The 19,829-nt window shown below is 35.0% G+C and overlaps 1 protein-coding gene across 4 annotated transcripts; it reads right to left on the bottom strand.

Annotated features, from left to right (window-relative positions):
• Positions 1 to 454: 454 nt before the first annotated feature.
• prom2 (prominin 2) lies at positions 455 to 19,786 on the bottom strand. Of its 4 annotated transcripts, none has more exons than XM_053502368.1 (24): positions 19,723 to 19,786; positions 17,914 to 18,201; positions 16,159 to 16,217; positions 14,295 to 14,500; positions 13,870 to 13,990; positions 13,446 to 13,509; positions 13,256 to 13,345; positions 12,242 to 12,426; positions 9,334 to 9,408; positions 8,803 to 8,866; positions 8,067 to 8,223; positions 5,741 to 5,893; positions 5,425 to 5,548; positions 5,198 to 5,286; positions 4,944 to 5,028; positions 4,664 to 4,807; positions 3,795 to 3,863; positions 3,543 to 3,632; positions 3,355 to 3,408; positions 2,874 to 2,954; positions 2,590 to 2,658; positions 2,397 to 2,486; positions 1,068 to 1,180; positions 455 to 977 (listed from the first exon to the last, which is right to left on the bottom strand). In XM_053502368.1, exons 2-24 carry the CDS (start codon positions 18,128 to 18,130, stop codon positions 926 to 928), a joined length of 2,451 nt encoding a protein of 816 aa, XP_053358343.1. In that variant the 5' UTR covers positions 18,131 to 18,201; positions 19,723 to 19,786; the 3' UTR covers positions 455 to 925. The 4 variants fall into 4 exon arrangements, with proteins under 4 accessions (XP_053358343.1, XP_053358341.1, XP_053358342.1 ...); XM_053502366.1 differs by lacking the exon at positions 19,723 to 19,786 and adding an exon at positions 18,529 to 18,680; XM_053502367.1 differs by lacking the exon at positions 19,723 to 19,786 and adding an exon at positions 18,379 to 18,480.
• Between the last annotated feature and the right edge of the window lie 43 nt (positions 19,787 to 19,829).

The raw sequence follows: 19,829 nt of genomic DNA, 5'->3' as shown, positions 1-19,829 counted from the left end.
GATCCTATAAGAGCAGGCATGCTGCGTGACTGGAGAATGAGGCACATGCGGCTGGAGAGGACAGACCTCTGCTTTACACCAAACACGCAGGTTCAACACAGCAGTGTGAAAGGCCTCTACTATTCCAGCCAAGCTGTGATTAAGTGAAGCGAGATATTGGAGTAGATCATAAAAGAGAGCAAACAGTTTTCTAAACAGGCTATGGTTATGCAGCTTTGTATTTACAGAACAGACTTAGTGGTCAGATTCCATTCTACTTAACTTCAGTAAGGCGAAACCACAGACTCTGAAAGCTTCTTCTTCACAAGTGCATTTTTTTATCAGTTACTGCTGCATCCATTGTATTGATTTTTTCCTATGTTTAGAACGGAGCCTCAGAAATGGAGGGTAATGGTATTAAGTATTGACTGGACAGTTAAAAGTATAAAAGACAAAAAAAAACTGCATATTCCAATGCAAGAAGTTTATTAAAGACAGCACATTTAAAATCAACATGTAATATTACTACATAAAGCAATGCCTTCATTCTGGCTACCACATATCATTAATTGTTTCATAAAAAATATTAACAATAAAATAAAATAAAAAAGTCATCAATATGCATTCCAGATATGTACATAATCAGTGTGGGACAAAGTGCAAGTACAAAGCAGCGATCCAAAATAACTCAAAAGCCTCGGTGTAAAAGGTCGCATGCACTCAATTATGTCGCAGGAGATCTCACTTATAGTAAAGTCTCTATAGCATGTCTGGAATGTGCACATTTTAAATATCATGATTTTTTACCCTTTTAGACAAATGCAGAAGATTTCCAGGCTATGAGCTTTAAACTCAGCATCCAGTTTACATTTTCTCAGGTTGCATCAGGCTTCTTTAATGTGGCAACAATGACTTATACAGTACTGTCAATGTTCTTTCTCCTCTTTCACTGTGGTTTTAGAGTAACCCGTGGGATAGGACTCATCATGATGTCATTCCTTTAAAAAGAAGTCACAAAAATGTCAGCCATACCAACAGCCTGACCCAGTGCATTTCTAAGTATCTGGGATTCAGCAGTAACAACTCACAGAAACTCATCCCTGTACTTCATGCGGCGGTAGAACTTGGCCAGTTTCACAGAGAAAATAATGCTGGGAATGAGGAAGACCATGCACCAGCCCAAACTGAACCAAAAGGCATTCTGGTCACAGAGTAGATATCAATGAATTAGCCTAATTATAGCAGTGAGATAAATCATAGGTTAAGGACAAAATATATTATCTCTACAACCCCTGGCAAAAATTATGGAATCACCACACTCAGTGGATAATCATTTTCCTCCTACCATAAATGTTCAGTCGGAACGGGATCCAGACTGTATGCTGGCCATGTCATTGAGTTTCCATAACTTTTTAACATTTTTTTGCAGTGTGGCAATATGCAATATAACCCTAAAAATTAACAATGAAATCATCAAAACCTTTTTTAATCAATGGAATGCACAAACCTGTGCACTGAACACTGAGATAATTATTGCCATCGCACCTGGTCCTTTACCTCACATCTAATCTCAAATCATAAGCCTAATTTTTATTTTCATTTATTCATCCCCAATCCACGCTTCTCTTTAGCCCACTGTAACCTTGTGTTCTTCTGTTTAGGTGTCAGCGCTCTTTTTCTTTTGGGCTTTTTATACATACAGTAAATCTCATTTAATTGAACTGAATACCTACTGTATAGATCTGTTATGAACATTGGCTCATGTTTCCGCCCATTTGTTTTGCATTTTAATTTGTTGTGTATTTTCAAGGCATACTATTTTGAGTTGTTTATCCTGGCACTTTGATCTCCCCAATACCCATACGTTTTCCTTATGTAACATTCCCATTTTGTCCATATTGTACATACAGCTGGCTGTGTCAACTAATATCTTTTACCACATAATGTGCTGGATTTATTTCTTGAATGAGTTGTATAATCCTTTCCAGTATATCAAATGACAACTTTCTTGTTGGTACCTGCTAATTAGACAAGTTTAACTTTGTGATGTAAGCATTCTCTTTTAACAGCAAACTGATTTGTTTATTTTGATCTAAGAATATACTTGTTTTAAAAATACAAATTACAAGGTGATTCCAAAACTGTCTCCTAAACATTGAGTGTTTCCATATTTTCTGCCTTTACCTTTTCCGTACTTAAAATGATTTAATTTATTTGTGAGATACAATTCACAAAGCTAGAATCTTTATATATTAAGCAAAATGTGTTTTATTCCATCTCGGTAATTATGTATTTATTTATTTTTGCTACAAAGCTAAAAAAAATGGGGAGTGGGATAAGAAATGCCTTCTGTACAAATGTTTGCAAAGAGAGATAACCGACATTGATGCTGTTAAAAGGGAACAAAGCTTGCTTACCAGAGAGTCCACAAGCTGTGAGCAAAGAAGATTTTCCACAGAGTTGACAGTAACAGCAACAGGTCCACAGCGTCCCACCTGCTCAGTAATCTGACACACACACACGAACACACAGTACTAAAACTTGACACTGCATTAAGTCAGGAAATTTTTCACAGTCTATATTTTTTATAGTCAATATGTATTGACGTACTGTTTGGTTGGCCCATTCAGCAAGCGTCGTGAAGGCTCCAATCTGACAGTCCACAAAGTCAATCAATTTCTGCAACAGAACGTTTAACATTTAGTATTTTTTCCCTTCATTATATATATGTATAGTGTATATGTATTGTGTATATATTACATTCTTTATATGCATATTTAAAATTTTATTTTTACATACACTGTACATCTTACTGAGTTGTAAATATTTAGTCACAATGTAAATAAAATATGTCCTAAATATCAGTTTTGAAACATATTTACCAGCATACTTACTGATTTCACTGTTTGTGTTGTGTTGTTGTTTAAAAAATCCTGAGCAGAATTTAGTTTCTCCAAAAGATTCTCCACAGTGCCCTAAAGCAGGAGAAACGTCTGTATTTCGTTTGCCTTTTTTCATGCATTAAATCAATTATCATCTAACATTAACCATAAATTTCACAGTGGGACGAAGAAGAAGATGACAGTGACTAATCCCAACAAGATCATATCTGTTATACAAATAAGCTATTAGAGGGAAAAACACTGTACAGTAGCACTGAGCACAGAAACACCAAATTCACATATTGAATAGTCAGACAATTAGCTGAGGTTGGCAAAGTTGTCCTAAAGAAAGTAAAACACCATTCTGCAATTTACATTTTGATTTTAAATAATTCCATAATGCATGGAGTCATTATGACAGATTTGTCTTTAATAATGAATACAGAGAATTATGTAGGCTCATTTGCAAGTATCCCATATAATGTTTACTTACATTGATATGAGACACTATTTGACTGAAACCCTCAATTTCAGAATGTAACACCATCTGTGAAATAAAGAAAATATGCATAAAATAAAGAGATATTGATATGGATAGTCCCTATGAAGAAACTAACAGAAATTACTACTCAGATACACTTAGGCTTTAAGTTTCAGTATGTTGGTGTTGAGTGAACATACTAGCTGAGGCTTGATGATGGAATTAAACTGATCCTGAATGAATCTCAGGTCATTTGCCTCATTCTTTAGTTCAGTTCTTACAGTGCCAGACTGAAAGGGAATTAATAATAAAATGTTAAAACAAATATGCTAAATTTCATTGAATTTTTGATAGATATTAAGAAGTCTCACAACATAATTAACATATATTAGAAAGTAATTTTAATTAGCATAAGGTAACATTACTGTATATTAAAATAGTAAAATATTTACCTGGGTATTAGCCAAAGAATCCAGCTTGTCTGCAAAGTAACTAAGATTTGTAGCTGACAGTGTAATCTCCTAAAAATGAAAAAAAAAAGTTTTCTAAAGCTTTTTGAGTAAGCGATCTTTATATTTACTGCTTATTGTGAAAACACAATATTTAAGTAAGTTACTTAAGTTAAGCCTTTATTTGGCACATATACATTATGGCACCATGAGATTCTTTTCCACACATATTCCAGCTTATTCGGGGTCATGATACAGCGACCCCTGGAGCAAATAGGGTTAAGGGCCTTGCCCAACCGTGGTGCCTAGGTAGAGGTGGGGCTCGGACTGCAAACCTTTAATTCAGTAACTCAGAGTCTTAACCAGCAGCTACTACTGCTCTTCAATTAAACTTGACTTATCATCACCGATGAGGGGGCAAACATGCTTCCGTTACAGCACTTGAGAGCAATGTAGTGTAATTATTTGTAAAATGTCCGCATCGGTGGAGGCACAGTGGCTTACTGTTATCACTATCGCCTTGCACTTCCATTCTGTGGGAGGAAACTGAAGTACCCGGAGAAAACCAACTAAGCACAGGGTGAACATGCACACAGGCCCAAGGGGGGAATCGTACCCGGAACCTGGAAGTTTGGCTAATTTGGAACATGCAGTTTAGGCTAATTAGTGGTTCTACATTGCCCATATTGTGTGAATGTGCGTATGCCCTGCGATGGATTGGCACCTTGTCCAGGGAGAATGCCCCATTTAAAAAGATCAAGTTAAAGGGTATTTCCAAGGGTAATCCAATAATAATATTTTGGCAGAGGTTAGATTTCTCTCTGAATTCTTTATTCAGAAACACAGAGAGGCGAGTTAGTTAGAAACTATACCTGCTGCATGATGCTACTTGTGTTCACACTGCTGGCTGTAGCAGAAAATCTTCTCAGTTGCTTTTGTGTCTTAGAATCGAGGAGAACAATGGTGGGTAAAGTGACATTGCTGCTCTTAAGTGCCTCCTGCACATTTCCTGTGTACTGTTCATCATCAAAAAGAGAACATAACTGATTTTCTCACAGTAGGAAAGATACTGTAGGTTAATTAGTGAAAACGGTCGAACGTCACAATGAGTAAATGAAATGGAGAGGCTGAAAAATGAGATATAGTTCTTACTTTGGAGACATTAAGATAGTCATTAAGGTTAATAATTTCCTCCAGGTGAAGGGTGTCCCATAGAGACTTGTTTATTTCGCAGTCACTATAAATGATACATGATAGAAATTGCTAATTACAGTGAAAAGCATGCACTGTTAGTTCAATGACTTGAAAACAAAGTATTTTCAACAGACAAAACAAACTTCCCAAACTACTTTAACAGTTTACTTTAATTTTATGATTATGTGGACACTCATTCATGCAAGACTCACTTATAAACATCACTGATAGTGAGCTTAGTTGTTAATCCTAGGCTTTGAGACAGCTGAAACCCTGGAATGACTCCTGGAGTGTCAATGAGCTGTAATTAAAAACACAAACACAATTTATCATTTATCTTATCATTATGCATAACGCAACTCCATTCAAATAAAAAATAAATGAAGTAACTTTTATAAAAAACCCAAAAAAAAACATTATATTATGTACATTATTTTACCTGAAAGAGTTCCTGGGACTTCCATGGTACACAGACGAGGGTATACATGTTACCCCCAACAACGAAAAGTATTAGAACTATAATCATGAAGATCCAAGAGAATAAAAAGCTGAAGCCCACACCCCTGCAATCAAACAAACAAACAAAAAACACATTCAAGCATGATGAGCAGTGCTCTAGTACAATCTGGAAAAAAAGAGTAAAAGTAAGCATAAAGTGCTGTCTTACACACTATGATCATGTTTTTTTACACTAAAGTAATTGGTAAGAGCAATAGAGGCAGATGTTAGTGGTCTGCTGTGGGGTTTGTACGTACGTCATGAGGAACAGACCACCACAGTTTGCCGTGCTAGAGCGATCAGTTGGATCCTTTCTAGGCGCCAGTCCTGCTGGCCCAAACACCAATCCCAGCAGATTACACACCACCACCAGTAGAATGAGACAGCACAGGACGATCGCAATAATCCACCTGCATACACATATAAGCATATACACACTTTTCCTGTGTCTACAATTTTGCTACAATGCATAAAAGTACGTATTGTGTATATTCACTACTGTTCAAAAGTTTGGGGTCACTTTCTAACTCCATGATCGTTCCTGATTTTTATTACTTTCAAAATTGTAAAGAAATACTAATGGCGTCCAAAAAAAGGATTAATCTCCTTTGAACAGTTAATGGTGAGATGTGTCTGCTACTTATGCTCTGTAAAGACTTCATAACGCCTCTAATCTGAGGTGCTGTTAATGGTTCATTTTTCAGGCTGATAACTCTAAATGAACTTCTCGTCTGCGGCAGAGGTAGGTTTTGGTCTCGCCCTCCTGAGATGGCCTTTATGAGAGCCAGTTTCATTATGGTGCTTGACGGATTTTGCAAATGCACTCGACAATACTGTTCTTGCAAGAACTATTACAGAAAGGCTGACCTCTGTCTTAAAATAACAACTAACTGTTGTTTTTCTTGTTGTTACATAATTACCTAATTCCATATATATTCCATATATTCCATATACATTAATAAATCACTAAACAAAAAAAAAAGAAATCAAACTTTTAAACGGAAGTATATACTGTAGGTAAGGGAAAAACTAATAGTAAAGGATCACAATGTCTATTAATGAAGTATTGGGCCTACACCAGAACAACTTCAATACACCTTGCTACAGATTCTACACAATTCTTGAACTGAAGAATAAATGGCGTACTTTTAATAGATATTTACTTAGTTGGTGGTTTTATGATGGTGCTGAAAAGCAATGTCATAACAACATGTCATAACAAAGGTGTTTAGTAGGGTCCGTATCTGGGTATCTGGGTCCGTATTCACAAAGCTTCTTAGAATTCTCTCAAAGAGGTCCTATCTTAGCTTAAAAAGTCCTAGCTGGGAGTCCTAGACTAAAAGTGATTAGGGATACTTCTCAGAGCTATTCCGAGGAAGAAAATTCAAAAACCTTTATCTTAGTGAAGTGGTGTGGTTGCCCCCGTGCTAGGGATGATGTAGAAATTCAGCTATATACCTCTGTAAAGGTCTTTAAATGCGCTCTTTGGAAAAATAGAATATATGATAATATAGACAGTAAAATCATAATTTCAAATTCAAATTTTATTTGTCACATACACATATATAATTTTTGGATATAAAGAAATTTTATAATCATTACTACAGGCTACTTCATGCAAAGTTCCTGTTAAAGGCTAAATATAAGATAAGATAGTATAATTTAACAGCCAAATGTTGAAAATGTGTATACTTTTGAAGCAACTAATTTTCACGCAGTAGTTACTATATTAGAGTTCTTACATTTATTAACCATACTGATTTTATTACTTGTAATCCATTTCAGATTGCTTGGAGCAGAATGGCTCACCTTTCACCAATTTACATGATTGCAGGACAATCTATTTAAATTGTACTTTTGTATGGTATGTAGCCACCAATTCAAGGGAGATGGAAGGAAGTTAAACAAGAAAACCAAATTGTACAGAAGAGCAGTGTTTACTTTTACGTTCAGTGTTTGGAAAATATAAATTCTTTCCGCAATCTTGACCAAGGCTGAGTGGTGCAACAAGAAAGCATTTGCCTAGTTGTCGAGAAATTTAAAGTTCACATCCCGAAGATGCCAAAGCTGTCTGTGGTGATTCCAGGAGCAGATACTTGGCCATGCTTTATAAGGGTGATTAATACATTACTGTACTTTCTGTCAATCAGAGCATCTGTAAGCTAAATAATGAGAAAGGGATGACATGGCGCTTCCCTCCAAGTGTGTGTTGTGCTGCCTTGTGACAGATCATGAGCAAAGATTTTTGGAGGTTAGCTCCAAGCGTCTCAGAGGAAAAGTGTGTTTGACCCAACCCTCTCCGGCTAGTAGCTGTCATGTGATAGGAGTGTGTTAGCTAGTGAATGGGAAGCAGCAAACTACCAAACTGAAAACAGGAGAATAAACCACTCTCATGAGAACAAAAAATGTTCCAGGTTATCAGTCAGGATAACATTGTACTAATTTGCAAGGACCTTCCCTCTTTCTTTTATTTATCACCCATTTTAATGTTTTTCTAAATTGCAAATAAAAATTAATTTGTAAGCAACCCGAAATTCTCAAAACTCCCTATTTTAATAAACCCTTAAAGTGATGAGTTGCTACCTGATTCTCTCTGCCATGTCTATGGTGGGTGTGTACTTCTGGGTATCTTCTTGAACACCACTCAGTGTGTTGGAGAATTCATTCAGTTGGTCGAGTGGAATATCTCTAGTTACCCCTGAGATCTGCCTCTTTATGGTTTGAAGGTCCTGTTGAACCTCTTGAAAAGATAAATATAAGATTTTTCTTATAACAGTCTTAACATTTATATGGATATTTGATAGTTATACAACAGTTAGTTCCGACTGAGAAACCTGATTGGATGAGAGGCATTCCTCTGTGCCTGTGGTGATAATAGACAGTAACAGCACTGGGACTTTAAACTACATGCATCACTCCACGTCCCAGGTGCTTTTAACAGTTGTTAATTAAATATCCGTTGCCAGCATGAGACCCACAGTAAAAAAAAACCAAACTGGTAGACAGAAGCATTTTAGCAAGAAACCACACGGTTTCCTTAGAAATTGCTTCTATGCCATTCTAAAGAATCCATGTTGTTTTATTGAAGCCTAAACCAAGCTACAAAGCTAACTAGCTTCTAAGCTGAATCCCAATTTCCTCTCTAACCCCTAACAGCAACAGCAATTTAACACTTGAGGCTGCATCACAGCCATGCTGATATTCAGCACAACAGCATGACCTTAAGTGTGATATTGCTTATTACTAACATTATACATTTATGCAAATTTTTACTCACAGGAAATGCATTCCCCAAAGACATATCGCAACCTGTACTTACTTTGCACACTGTCTGTGGTTGCATTAGTCACTGTTTCAGGAATGTTTTCTAAGAAGTCTTTCCCCTGTGAGACAGAAATTAATGGTGGTGTGCAAAAGTCAGTCGTCATGGTCACCAGGCGGAATAAAACAAAATGCCCTTTTTTTTTTACCTGTTTGCAAGTATAAACAAATTAATACATGTAAGAATAAGAACAGTTTGTTTCAAAAACATAAAATATGTTTATAAATTTTTCAATCAAAATAAAGCACATATGGACATTTTAAAATTATAATACAATAAAAGCTGAGGGTCTATAGGTTATCTGCTAAACCATAACCACCCCTTAACTGTTATTATTATCAAGAAGCAGTTAACACTGCTACACAATAACACTCATTGCATAATCAACAACGATTCATAATTGTAAAATCTAATACACAATGTAAACATTTTAACTGAACATTACACAATGTACTAACATGATTATGGTTATAATGATTTCGATATTTTCCAACTATATGTCATGAAAAAATGCACTGAAGATATTACTTTCTGTATCTGCGCATTTAGATCGATCTCGTTAGCCTGGTCCACAGCTGACTGGAGCGTACTAAGGCTGGATAACTGAAAGACACAACAGAATATATATTCATTCCTGTGGTACTGGTGGAGTGTTATTCTACTAAATGATTTTGAGTGAATTGCACAGCTTTGTGGCTACTGTGTTGTAGGTTTAAAACTCGAGGGCAGTACTCCAGGGCAGACACTAGAGGCCAGTACAACGTCCATCACTCCAGTGGGCACAAATGTCTGGGTTTGAAATGGATGCGTGATGCATGATGAACAAAATTTAGGGCAACAAGTCAGTCTTCTTGAGTTACATTTATCTGCAAATTATATGTTCTAAAGCTGTATTCAACAAAAATGAAAACTTATTATTTTAAATTAGTACCTCTAACATGAGAAGATAATGTGAAGATAATGTGAAAACCCCAAATGGTTGACAATCATGAATATATAAGTATTTGAACAGTATGATTTTAGGTATGGTAAATATTTAAAAACAGATAAACCATCTAGGAGTTATGATTATGCAGACTAGAGTAAGCCCATTAAAAAGAATCAGCCTATTGAAGTCAATCCTCATGGCAACCCAGACAGGAACCCTATCATTAAGCCCATAATAACCTTCACACAAAAAACAGAGAACAATAAACATGTCTTGCCCAGTAATAAACGAGAAAATTGGCCTTTATTTTGTTTGGACCCCTCTAAGAGAGTTTTTCAAATGTTACAGGTCTTTTACACAATACAAAACTTTAAGCAAATTGAGCTAAGATGTTGAGCTTGACATTAAAAACACATTTTTTAAACTAAATTCAGTAAGATAAATTATATAAAAAAATGTATATATCTATAAATAAAAAAAACATTACATATATTAAGAGTCACATTATATTTTGAATATCCGTCAATACCCTCATGCATAATTAAACAATTGCTCAAAAATTAACTGACGTGGAAGGATGTACTTGTACTGTATGTACACGATGTACATGATCCGTCACTAATTGTTTGTCTAATTGATGTCATGACAAAGCTTATTCCTCATTATTAAATCCACCAATCAGTGTAATCCTACTTTGGGAGGGTGTGTAACCACAAACAAAGTTTTTCGTCGCCACTGTTCTTTAAAATATCTTCTTTCCTGTAACTAGGGACCATTTGCCATTTACTGTATATCCAAATGAGGTACTGGCTTTGCATATTCTCTTTCAGTCAGCTTCCCTTTTGAAAATATGGAGCATCATGTTAGTAATTTATAATGGTCACATATGATATGAAGATTTTATGTTGTGAATTAGAACATTATGTGATAGCTTCACTATGCATGCCATTGCCAACTATTTGGATAAGCTTCACTGTATCCTTGCATCAGCAACTACTGACATATCAGGGTTATTTGCTTACAAATATGCTTTTGAACAGCACACACTCCTAGCCATGTAGCAGAGTGCATTATGGTGGCACATGCATCTACACAAACCTAAAAAGCAGTTTGAGATCTGACCTACCACAAAAAAGTGGAATGAAGCAAAGAGGAAGTGCCTTGCACTATTGCTTATCATGTATAAATTTTTGGTTTTATTTAGTGTTTTAATGTCTTCTATTTAAAAGACATTAAGGAGTAGGCAAATTTTACTTCAAAATCTATTACCATCACAACGGGCCTACCGGTGTAAGGTGTAAAATAACTTTGTTTTACAAAAAAATGAAGAAAGGGAGACACACAAGCATGTAAAACCATCATGAATACACTGTGTAACTTATTTTTATATTTTGTTCTGATCTTCTATAGCTAAAGTGTTATTTTATTTCTTATTGATTTTTTTTAAGGTCACAGACAGTTGTCTAATTATTTCACTGCATATTGTACTGTGTATAATTGTGTAAGTGACAAATAAAATTTTAATATAATATATTTGAAAGGCAAAACTGCTTATGCTGAAGTTCCTTAAACTGCTGTTTAAGGCAAAAGTAAAAGAAAAAAAATCTGTATTACATGTAATTTATCTCATCTAAATAAAATAACTTAGCTTTAAAAAAAAAAAACTAGCTTTTTATGCGCATTACAATGTGAACGAGTTTATCAACAGCAATATATTATAAGGCAGACAACACACATTATTTATCAGGTGACATAGGGCATTTGTGCAGGACCATGTTATGCCAAAAAGTGTGTTATTGCTTATTGCAACAACAACAACAAAAAACAACTAAAGTAAGTTAATATTGTTCTGCACCCTGTAGGGAAAGATTTCTCAAAACCATGGCCAGGAACAACTTTCAGCAAAAAGAAATCCACAAACTACCTTACTTAATGAGCTTTTAAAAATTTCACAATAATATTCAGGTGATTTATTAGAGTCAAAGCTTTTTATCCGCTAACATTTCACCAAGTAAACATCATAGGCCTATGTTGACATGATTAATATGTCTGTATGTTTGCTTTTGGGCGATGGCTGTTTGGATTATTAGCATTTCTTTAAACAAATAAAAACAATTAAAAAAGACAGACCCACAAGCTATACTTCAAAGACCCATGGGGTTCCCTAGATCACACTTTGAGGACCACTACTGCAGGACACATTGGCTGAGACAGTTATGGTCAAATTGGGTAATGTTAAAAAGAGTGAAATTTGTCACTACATACACAAACTCCACAGCATAAATGTTTTTTTTAAAGACATCGACTTCCTTCTCCTTTTAGAGTGCTGTGATATTTTTTATTTTGCTTATACTTATAACCTCCAATAATTATTTACTGAATGACTGAAGATTTAAGAACTAGAATAAAAAGCCCCAAGTGTCCACATAGTTCACTTAACAATGGTAACTAGACTGCATAGTCAAATTTCTGTTGGTTGTTCTACATGACAGGTCAGATTACACTTACATTAATGCTCGCACCCAGGGACAATCTGTCCAGATCAGACTGCAAGTGGGCACACTGTTTGCAGCCTGGGTTGTGCAGTGTCATGTTGATGTGGTTTTTTACTCGTGTCAGGTTTGAATCTAGCAAATCCAAGTCCTTCTGAGTTGCATTCAAGGTGTACAGCAACAAGCTGGTGTTTTGATGAACTGAACACACAACATTCAAATTCAAGATGCAAGTATAAGCACATATTTTAAAGTAAACACATAATTCTAAGTCAAAAAGTACATTTCTGTAACAGTCATAAGAAAGAAAATAAAAAATCCTTTCCTAAGAATTGTTAATGTCACATCTGCTTGAGCTTAGGACTCCAGGCAAAAATAGTAATCTCAAAATAATTATCAATGTTTAGATATTTGCACTACAAAAAATAATGTTATCAAGTTAAAATATTCTAAATATATACTTTACGTGAATATTCTAAAGAATTAGGCTTTAAACAGTCCTTTTTTGATTGACAGGAATTCTTTTATTTACTTCTAGTAAGAACTAATAATTTCTTTCAGTAGAATGAGACACATCTAAAATTGAAGTAAATAAATGTGCCTTAATGTATTGGCCTGATGGCCTTATATTTTTATATGATAATTTCATGATAAAAATATAAAATATTAGATAATATAAAAACTTTATTTAAAATCTCTTCACTTGTCAAGATATAAGGTTTGCGGTTAAAATATTTTCACTTAAACTAATACAATATAAAAAAAAAGACATTTACCGTTACTGATTTAAATATTTTTACACTTTGAACACCTTACACTTGCTATTATTGTTTTATTATGCAGTTCGACAGGTGTTTTTAAATCTCTCCTTAGTGTAATTATGATATAACGCAGTGAAAGATGAACTGTTATTTATAATCTTGTGGGTTATTCCCATCAGCCATTTTCTCAGAACGACAAATTTTCTCTTTAATTTTTTTTGATGTGAGCTTTAAGGGGGTAAAATATACATTAATTTTAAGGTGTTTACTTTGTGCCATTCCTGCAGCAGAGTCCAGAGCCGGGATAATTACGCCTTCTAGTCCTCTTTGGATGTCACTGCCTAGCAAAGGGCCAATTTCTGTACAGTATAAAAGTTCAGTTTAAGCAGACAGTTTTTATTCTATTTAGATTGGCAACAAAAACACCACCTTCACATGGGCACAGCCACTTTGACTCACCTTTAATGTTATATGTGACATTATCCACAATTACAAAGCTCTCATTCAGCACTTGGTCTATTTGCTGTTGTAGAAAAACATAGATATACAGCGTGTTAAAAGGATGATATTTTTCCATTTCTTATCTAGACTAACACCTAACCACACAACTAGACAGAAACTGTCACAAAGCCAAACCTTAGGATTGTGCCTTATCATAAGCCCCACAGCTGTTAACTTTCCATAAAAAACATTCAGTGTCCATAAATGTTCCTGGTAAAAACACCAGAGGCTATAAAATGAATGAGTTGTCCTGTGCCCCTGTCAGTGTCTTAACATGATGTTATATGAGCTTGTTAGGACAAAGAATCCCTGGCTGGGATGTAAAAGCATGTCAAACCCAAATAAAGCATTGAATAAGGCGTTACTTTATTGGGATATTTACCTTAGGAATAGTGTTGACGTAGCTTTGGAGATTTTTTAAGGAATTATTGAATTCACCTGGAGCAGTGCTCATGTTCTCATGGGTGTAGGTATTGCTTAAGAACATACAAACATTCCCTGCCCTAAGAACACATATTTAATAAATCACACCATTTAATCAAAGAGAAGCAGGAAGTGAGACATGAGTGACATATTATATTCAAATCATGACTATACTTACAAGTGAAAATACTATGACATTACTGACAATAAGAATTTATCAAAATTAAACTGCACCACTAAGATATGATTTAGGGATGTTTTAACGAGTTATAAAAAAGAATGAAAAACAGCTAAAATAATTACCTTTAAAAATTATACCTAGAATTCCTGTAACACTAGAGGTCAATTATGCTTTACAACTCTACTGAGAACTTTTCAACTTACAGGATAAAGATGGTGATTAGAAAAGTGATCCAGTAAAAGCATCGTCGTCTGCAGTTGATGCTCTTGGTCTGCTTTTGGTACATGTATCCACCACAGTTCCCACAACAACGGCAGCAAGCGAAACACAGGCCAATTAAGGGCATGAGGAGGATGTACAGAATTCCAATGGCCACACATACCAGAAATCCCAACTCATATCGCAGTACCTTTATACACAATCAGAGAGAGTAAATGTAGAATGGGTATACAAAAAAAACAAACAAAAAAAAAACTCAGATTGTCTAGGATCTGTAAACTCTTGGAACATTGAGTCATTTCTAGTTTTTCCACAGAAATTTGTATACGATTGTTTTTACAAAAACAAAATTACAATAAAACTTGACAAATGGTTTTCTCTTTTATTATGACACTCAATGACATGTTGTGTTAGTCACTACAGAGAAGTTATTTGTTAAAACCCATGAAATGACACTGCAGCACATAATGCTGCAATAATGACTGAGCAACAATAGCCTATTGTACACTATATTGCCAAAAGTATTCACTCGCCTGCCTTCACATGCATATAAATATAAGTAACATCCAGATCTTAATCCATAAGGTTTAATATGATGTTTGCTCGAGCTTGACACCTATAACAGCTTCAACTCTTCTGGGAAGGCTTTCCACAAGTCTTAGGAGTGCGTTTATGAAAAGTTTTGACCATTCTTCCAGAATTGCATTTGTGAGTGCAGACACTGATGTTGGGTGAGAAGGCCTGGCTCGCAGTCTCCGCTCCAACTCATCCCAAAGATGTATCTACATTGCTTTGTGCACAAGTGCGCAGTGTTTGGGCTTAGACACAGTCTACCATTTTAAAAGTAGACTCAAGACACATCTCTTTAATGAGGCATATGCATATTTCATCCCATAACCTTATACTCCAGTACATTTAAATGCAAACCCTTCTCTAGTGCTGCTAATATCCTGAACAGCAACTATGCTAACTCTTTCCACCTGTTCTTTATTTTTCTACCCATCCCGAGGCATCTGGAGTTTATGCCAGCTCCAATAGACAAAGACCATCCCCCAGCTGAGCTCCCAGTAATCCAGTGACTGCCCTCTGCACCTGCTGAATCCTCCCTGTGCTGAACTGGACTCCATGTTAACTTAGACAACATCTGTTATATTGAACTTCCAGCAGCCTAACACACATGATGTTATATAATTCCTGTTATCCGTTATCACCCAAAAGAGGATGGGTTTCCTGTTGAGTCTGGTTCCTCTCAAGGTTTCTTCTTTCTATTGCCATCTCAGGGAGTTTTTCCTTGCCACCATTGCCGATGCTTGTGGCTAGCACATCAGAGACGATCTCATTATTATCGAAACACATTTTTTTCTCACTCATAGACACTTCCATAAATCTTCTTTTCATTTTGTGAAGCTGCTTTGACACAATGACCATTGTTTAAAGCGCTATATAAATGAAATTTTATTGAATTGAACTGTAAGGGGCTACCCCTAAACACACTCCTAAACTTGTGGAAAGCCTTTCCAGAAGAGTTGAGGCTGTTATAGCTGCAAAGGGTGGGTCAACTTCATATTAAATCCTATGGATTAGAAATTGGATGTTACTCAATCTCATATGCATGTAAAGGCAGGCTAGTGAATACTTGACAATATAGTGGAACTATGTGATACCATCAATGTCATACAAATGGTTGCTACATGCATCTTAAATATAATATAATAATAGAAGAGTGAAAATAGGAATTTCTATTATGTTGAGGCTGGAGGCTATTCAATCAATCACCCAACCTGTGAGGTATATCCACTAAACCGCAATGTGATGTGTTTTTTTTTCTCTCTCGCTCTCTTTACATACTTGAGTTATTGTTGTTTTGCTTGTGATGTCCGTAGAGTTCAGAAGTTGAATGAAAAGATCTAAAAAAAAAAGAAAAGAAAAAAAAAAGAAAAGAGCGCACAAACTTAAATTGTTGTAATATTACATAGTTTACTACTTAAAACTATTTAAAAGTATTCAGCTTTTGTATACCTCTCAAACATTAATAGAATTTGTTTTTGGTGTTTGTGTGTCCAAAGCTCACAAGCTCATACTATATATACTATATAATTACTAATTATATTATTATTATTATTATTATTATTATTATTATTATTATATTATTAAGTATAGAAGAAGAAGCACTCAATCTACAATTGAGCATAGAGGGAGAAGCAAAATTTTTTTTTTTTCCAGAAGTGAAAGTATATTTCATTACGCACTCTTATATTTGAGGACAGGATGGTATTTTCAGTTAATCATTTGGTAACTAAAAGTCATAATGTCCAGCAGTTCCTGTGAAAATGCTCAAATTGCAACTAGATTTTCTCTAGTTCTGTTTACAGTTTTACAAGGTATTGTGACACAGCAGCAAGTTTGGTTTTGAAAAGGGAACTGGACATATTTAATTACTGTGTTTTGTGTTTATCCTCTTATTACAATTTAGTGCACAGTACATCTAGTTCCAGCTGGTTGCATGGCTTTTACAGATCAAAACAGAGCCTTGTTTGGTTTGTTGCCAAAACGGCATAAATAAAATACTTAATTTTAAGATGAAATTAAATATTTTCTACACTAAATCAAAAAACAAAACACTAAGTCAATAAAAATGCCAGTGTCCTTTCCTCAGCACTTGAATTGTATTTTTCTCTGTCTTGCCCAAAACTGTTCTCATATTAATGTCCAAATCCTCAACAAATATGGAAAGGCATTTAAAAAAAATAATTATTTAATAATTATTTTCTTTAATAATTTTATTGTTCGGCTTATGAAGTTGAATCGATCATGTACTATGAATAAAAAGAGGCTTTATTTAGAGTCGCCCTTTTTTAAACCTATTTCATGTCATTTAATATTATCAGGTCAACAAAGTCTCCCGTGAACGTTACTGTGTACATGACACACTAAAATTATTTACTTCTCCGATTTCAATTTGTTTATGTCTTATCAGCTCATTACTAGCTGACTTGAAGGTCACTCCTTATTTATGTAGCTGATGTCATAACCAGGCTTCACCATCATGATAAATGTTTTGCCAACAACCTTGACGTTTGTTGTAAAAAGACGTCTTAAAAAGATTAGTTAGTGCTTTCCTGAGAACCTGCTTTTTATAGACATGCATGTGACCGGACTCGGTGGCAGGAGTAGTAAAGGTCGGCTTCCACCTTTTCCAAATAAACATTTTTAAATCGTTATGAAAAGCAATATATAGCATTTAAACGTCAGGAAGTACCAATACGCTCTTTACCTAACTACTGATTAACCAGATGTTTAAATAAGGTTTATAGATTTAACAGACCTTAATGGTCTTTTGGTAATGACCTCTTTGCTGGGAAAATAAAAACACTTCCTGATGGATAATAAATTATACATTTAGAATGAAACCATGTTCTGACTACACATCCACTTTGCCTTACAGCTTTGTATGCAAAGAAAAAAAATTGTCATAATGTAAAAAACAATATAAATAATATATATATATTCTCTTCTCTCCTTCTCATGTAGCGTATTCACACAAGTGCATTAATAAAAAGAAATACAAGGACATATAACTAAAAATAAAAGAATTCAACATACCTTTGGGAAAAGGGTTGGGTTGGACAGTGCTTAAAAAGGAATGTACAACAGATGACATAAAAAATACATCATTTGGAGATATATAGACAGACCCAGACTCCGGACCTTCCAATTCTGGAGGCATTATTTCACCAGGACAATGCTCTGCGCTCGCACACAGCCGGAGATAGAGCAGCAAGTTAACCACCCCAAGAATTAGCCTTGTACCGGTCCCCATTTTGCCAAGCAGTAAACAAGCCACTGTATTTTAATTCATGGTTACTGGTCTTTAACACCTTTCCAATGCATCTGAGAGACAGAGAATGAAATTCAGTGTAGATACAAAAAAAACTTATATAAATATTCCTCATGACTACTATGCATGCTACATCATTAGAAATGCTCTCATTTAGACTTGTGAAATTCTGGTACATCACAAGTTACAAACTGCCTGACAAACCATCTGATCTGACTTCCTTCACTTACAATAACCAGCATTGAATATCCTTATTCCACTGGTGCAACAATAGGAAACTGTAAACAAATTAGGCTCTCACGTCCACACGAAATGCAAAGCAAATACACATACAGTAAGGGGAATAAGATCCTATGATAATACACAAAAAGAGAAGTTACCTCTACCCTCATAAAAGAGGGACTTGCTGTGTCCTAAACAGGATCAAATAGCTTAACTTGCCAAGGTTAATAAATAAAGTGTGTCCCAAAGAAAGCAGACCTGTGCTCTGGAGTTGACAAATACAATTAAAGGGTGGGAGAGAGCAAAAAAAGGAGTGAAGAAAGGGGAGGGCTTCTGTTAGAAAAGGAACATGAAAGGATACATAATGTGGGAAAGAAAAAAATTCTAAGCAAGTTACACTGACTTAGAAAAGTTTAACTCTTTGAATCTGAACTTAAGACATATTTTTAAAATATTTTAACCAAATGACATTTTATTTTTAAAGGCCATAAACAGAAAAATATTTTAGCATAAATGTAAAGCATGTACTCTGCTGCCATACACTAGTTCCAAGTCATATGCACAGTAAAAAAAAAAGTTTTTTGCAGTCTCCCAAAATAAATGCCACTAAAAAGGGCAAAAAATAAACATAAAATAAAATTTAGGTATAAAAAAAATAATAATAAAGGACATATATAAAAAAGCAGAGTTAAAAGCAGAATATGAAAATATGTAAAAATATTAAGTGAATATGAATATAAATTATATACATATACACACTGAACAGTCCACGTAGTGCGCAAATTACGCAAGTATATGTTTCGCAGGGTGTGTGTATCTGCAAAGCAGCAAAGGTTTGTCCAAATCGCTATGTGAGGTATTCAAGGGGATATCGGAGCACAAACATGTAACGGCACAGTTCAACTATGTAAGAAACGGGCTGGTTAGATTAGAAGCCAGGAGCAAATTTTCCAGGTACTCAACTCATCATGAAACCGAATCAAATTTGATTACAAAACATGTAAGAAATGGTTAGCAGACTCAACCATAATGCAATATAATAACGCAATCATTATATTAGTTATAAAAACCTAAACGTGTCTTAACTTGGATCTCTTACGCTGCAAAGACGATAAGAACCAACATGAAGTTTATACTCAAGACAGTGTAATTGATGAAGATAATTCAGAATTTCACTTCAGGACGTGTTCAGACAAATAAAAAGAAGAAGACCTGTTTGCTTACAACCTGAGATCGGCGTATCCAATTAGGATACTGCATGATGATATATTTGTGAACCAATGTGCCTTTCATAAAAAGACGGTATAAATGCAAGCTTTTATTTTACATTATGACACAGCAAGTCACTTTACCTTTGAAAATGGCTATAAGCCTAACTCTGAACTTCCTAAAAACCGCCTTTATTGTACAAGTCCACTTGCTGTTTGCGACTAAGAGCAGAAACGAGACTTCCTCCTTG

This window comes from Clarias gariepinus, chromosome 8, assembly GCF_024256425.1.
Source record: "Clarias gariepinus isolate MV-2021 ecotype Netherlands chromosome 8, CGAR_prim_01v2, whole genome shotgun sequence".
Taxonomy (NCBI): Eukaryota; Metazoa; Chordata; class Actinopteri; order Siluriformes; family Clariidae; genus Clarias; species Clarias gariepinus.
Note: the sequence above shows the minus strand (reverse complement) of the source record. Positions and strands in the feature narration are given on the sequence as shown.

Excerpts from the sequence above, each read along its gene's own strand:
- prom2 (XM_053502368.1), bottom strand. The coding sequence starts at position 18,130 with ATGGGGACCGGTACAAGGCTAATTCTTGGGGTGGTTAACTTGCTGCTC. Across the intron at positions 8,224-8,802 it reads AACCACAGACAGTGTGCAAA|AGGTTCAACAGGACCTTCAA; the intron begins GTAAGTACAGGT and ends TATCTTTTCAAG. Across the intron at positions 4,808-4,943 it reads ACTATCTTAATGTCTCCAAA|TACACAGGAAATGTGCAGGA; the intron begins GTAAGAACTATA and ends GATGATGAACAG.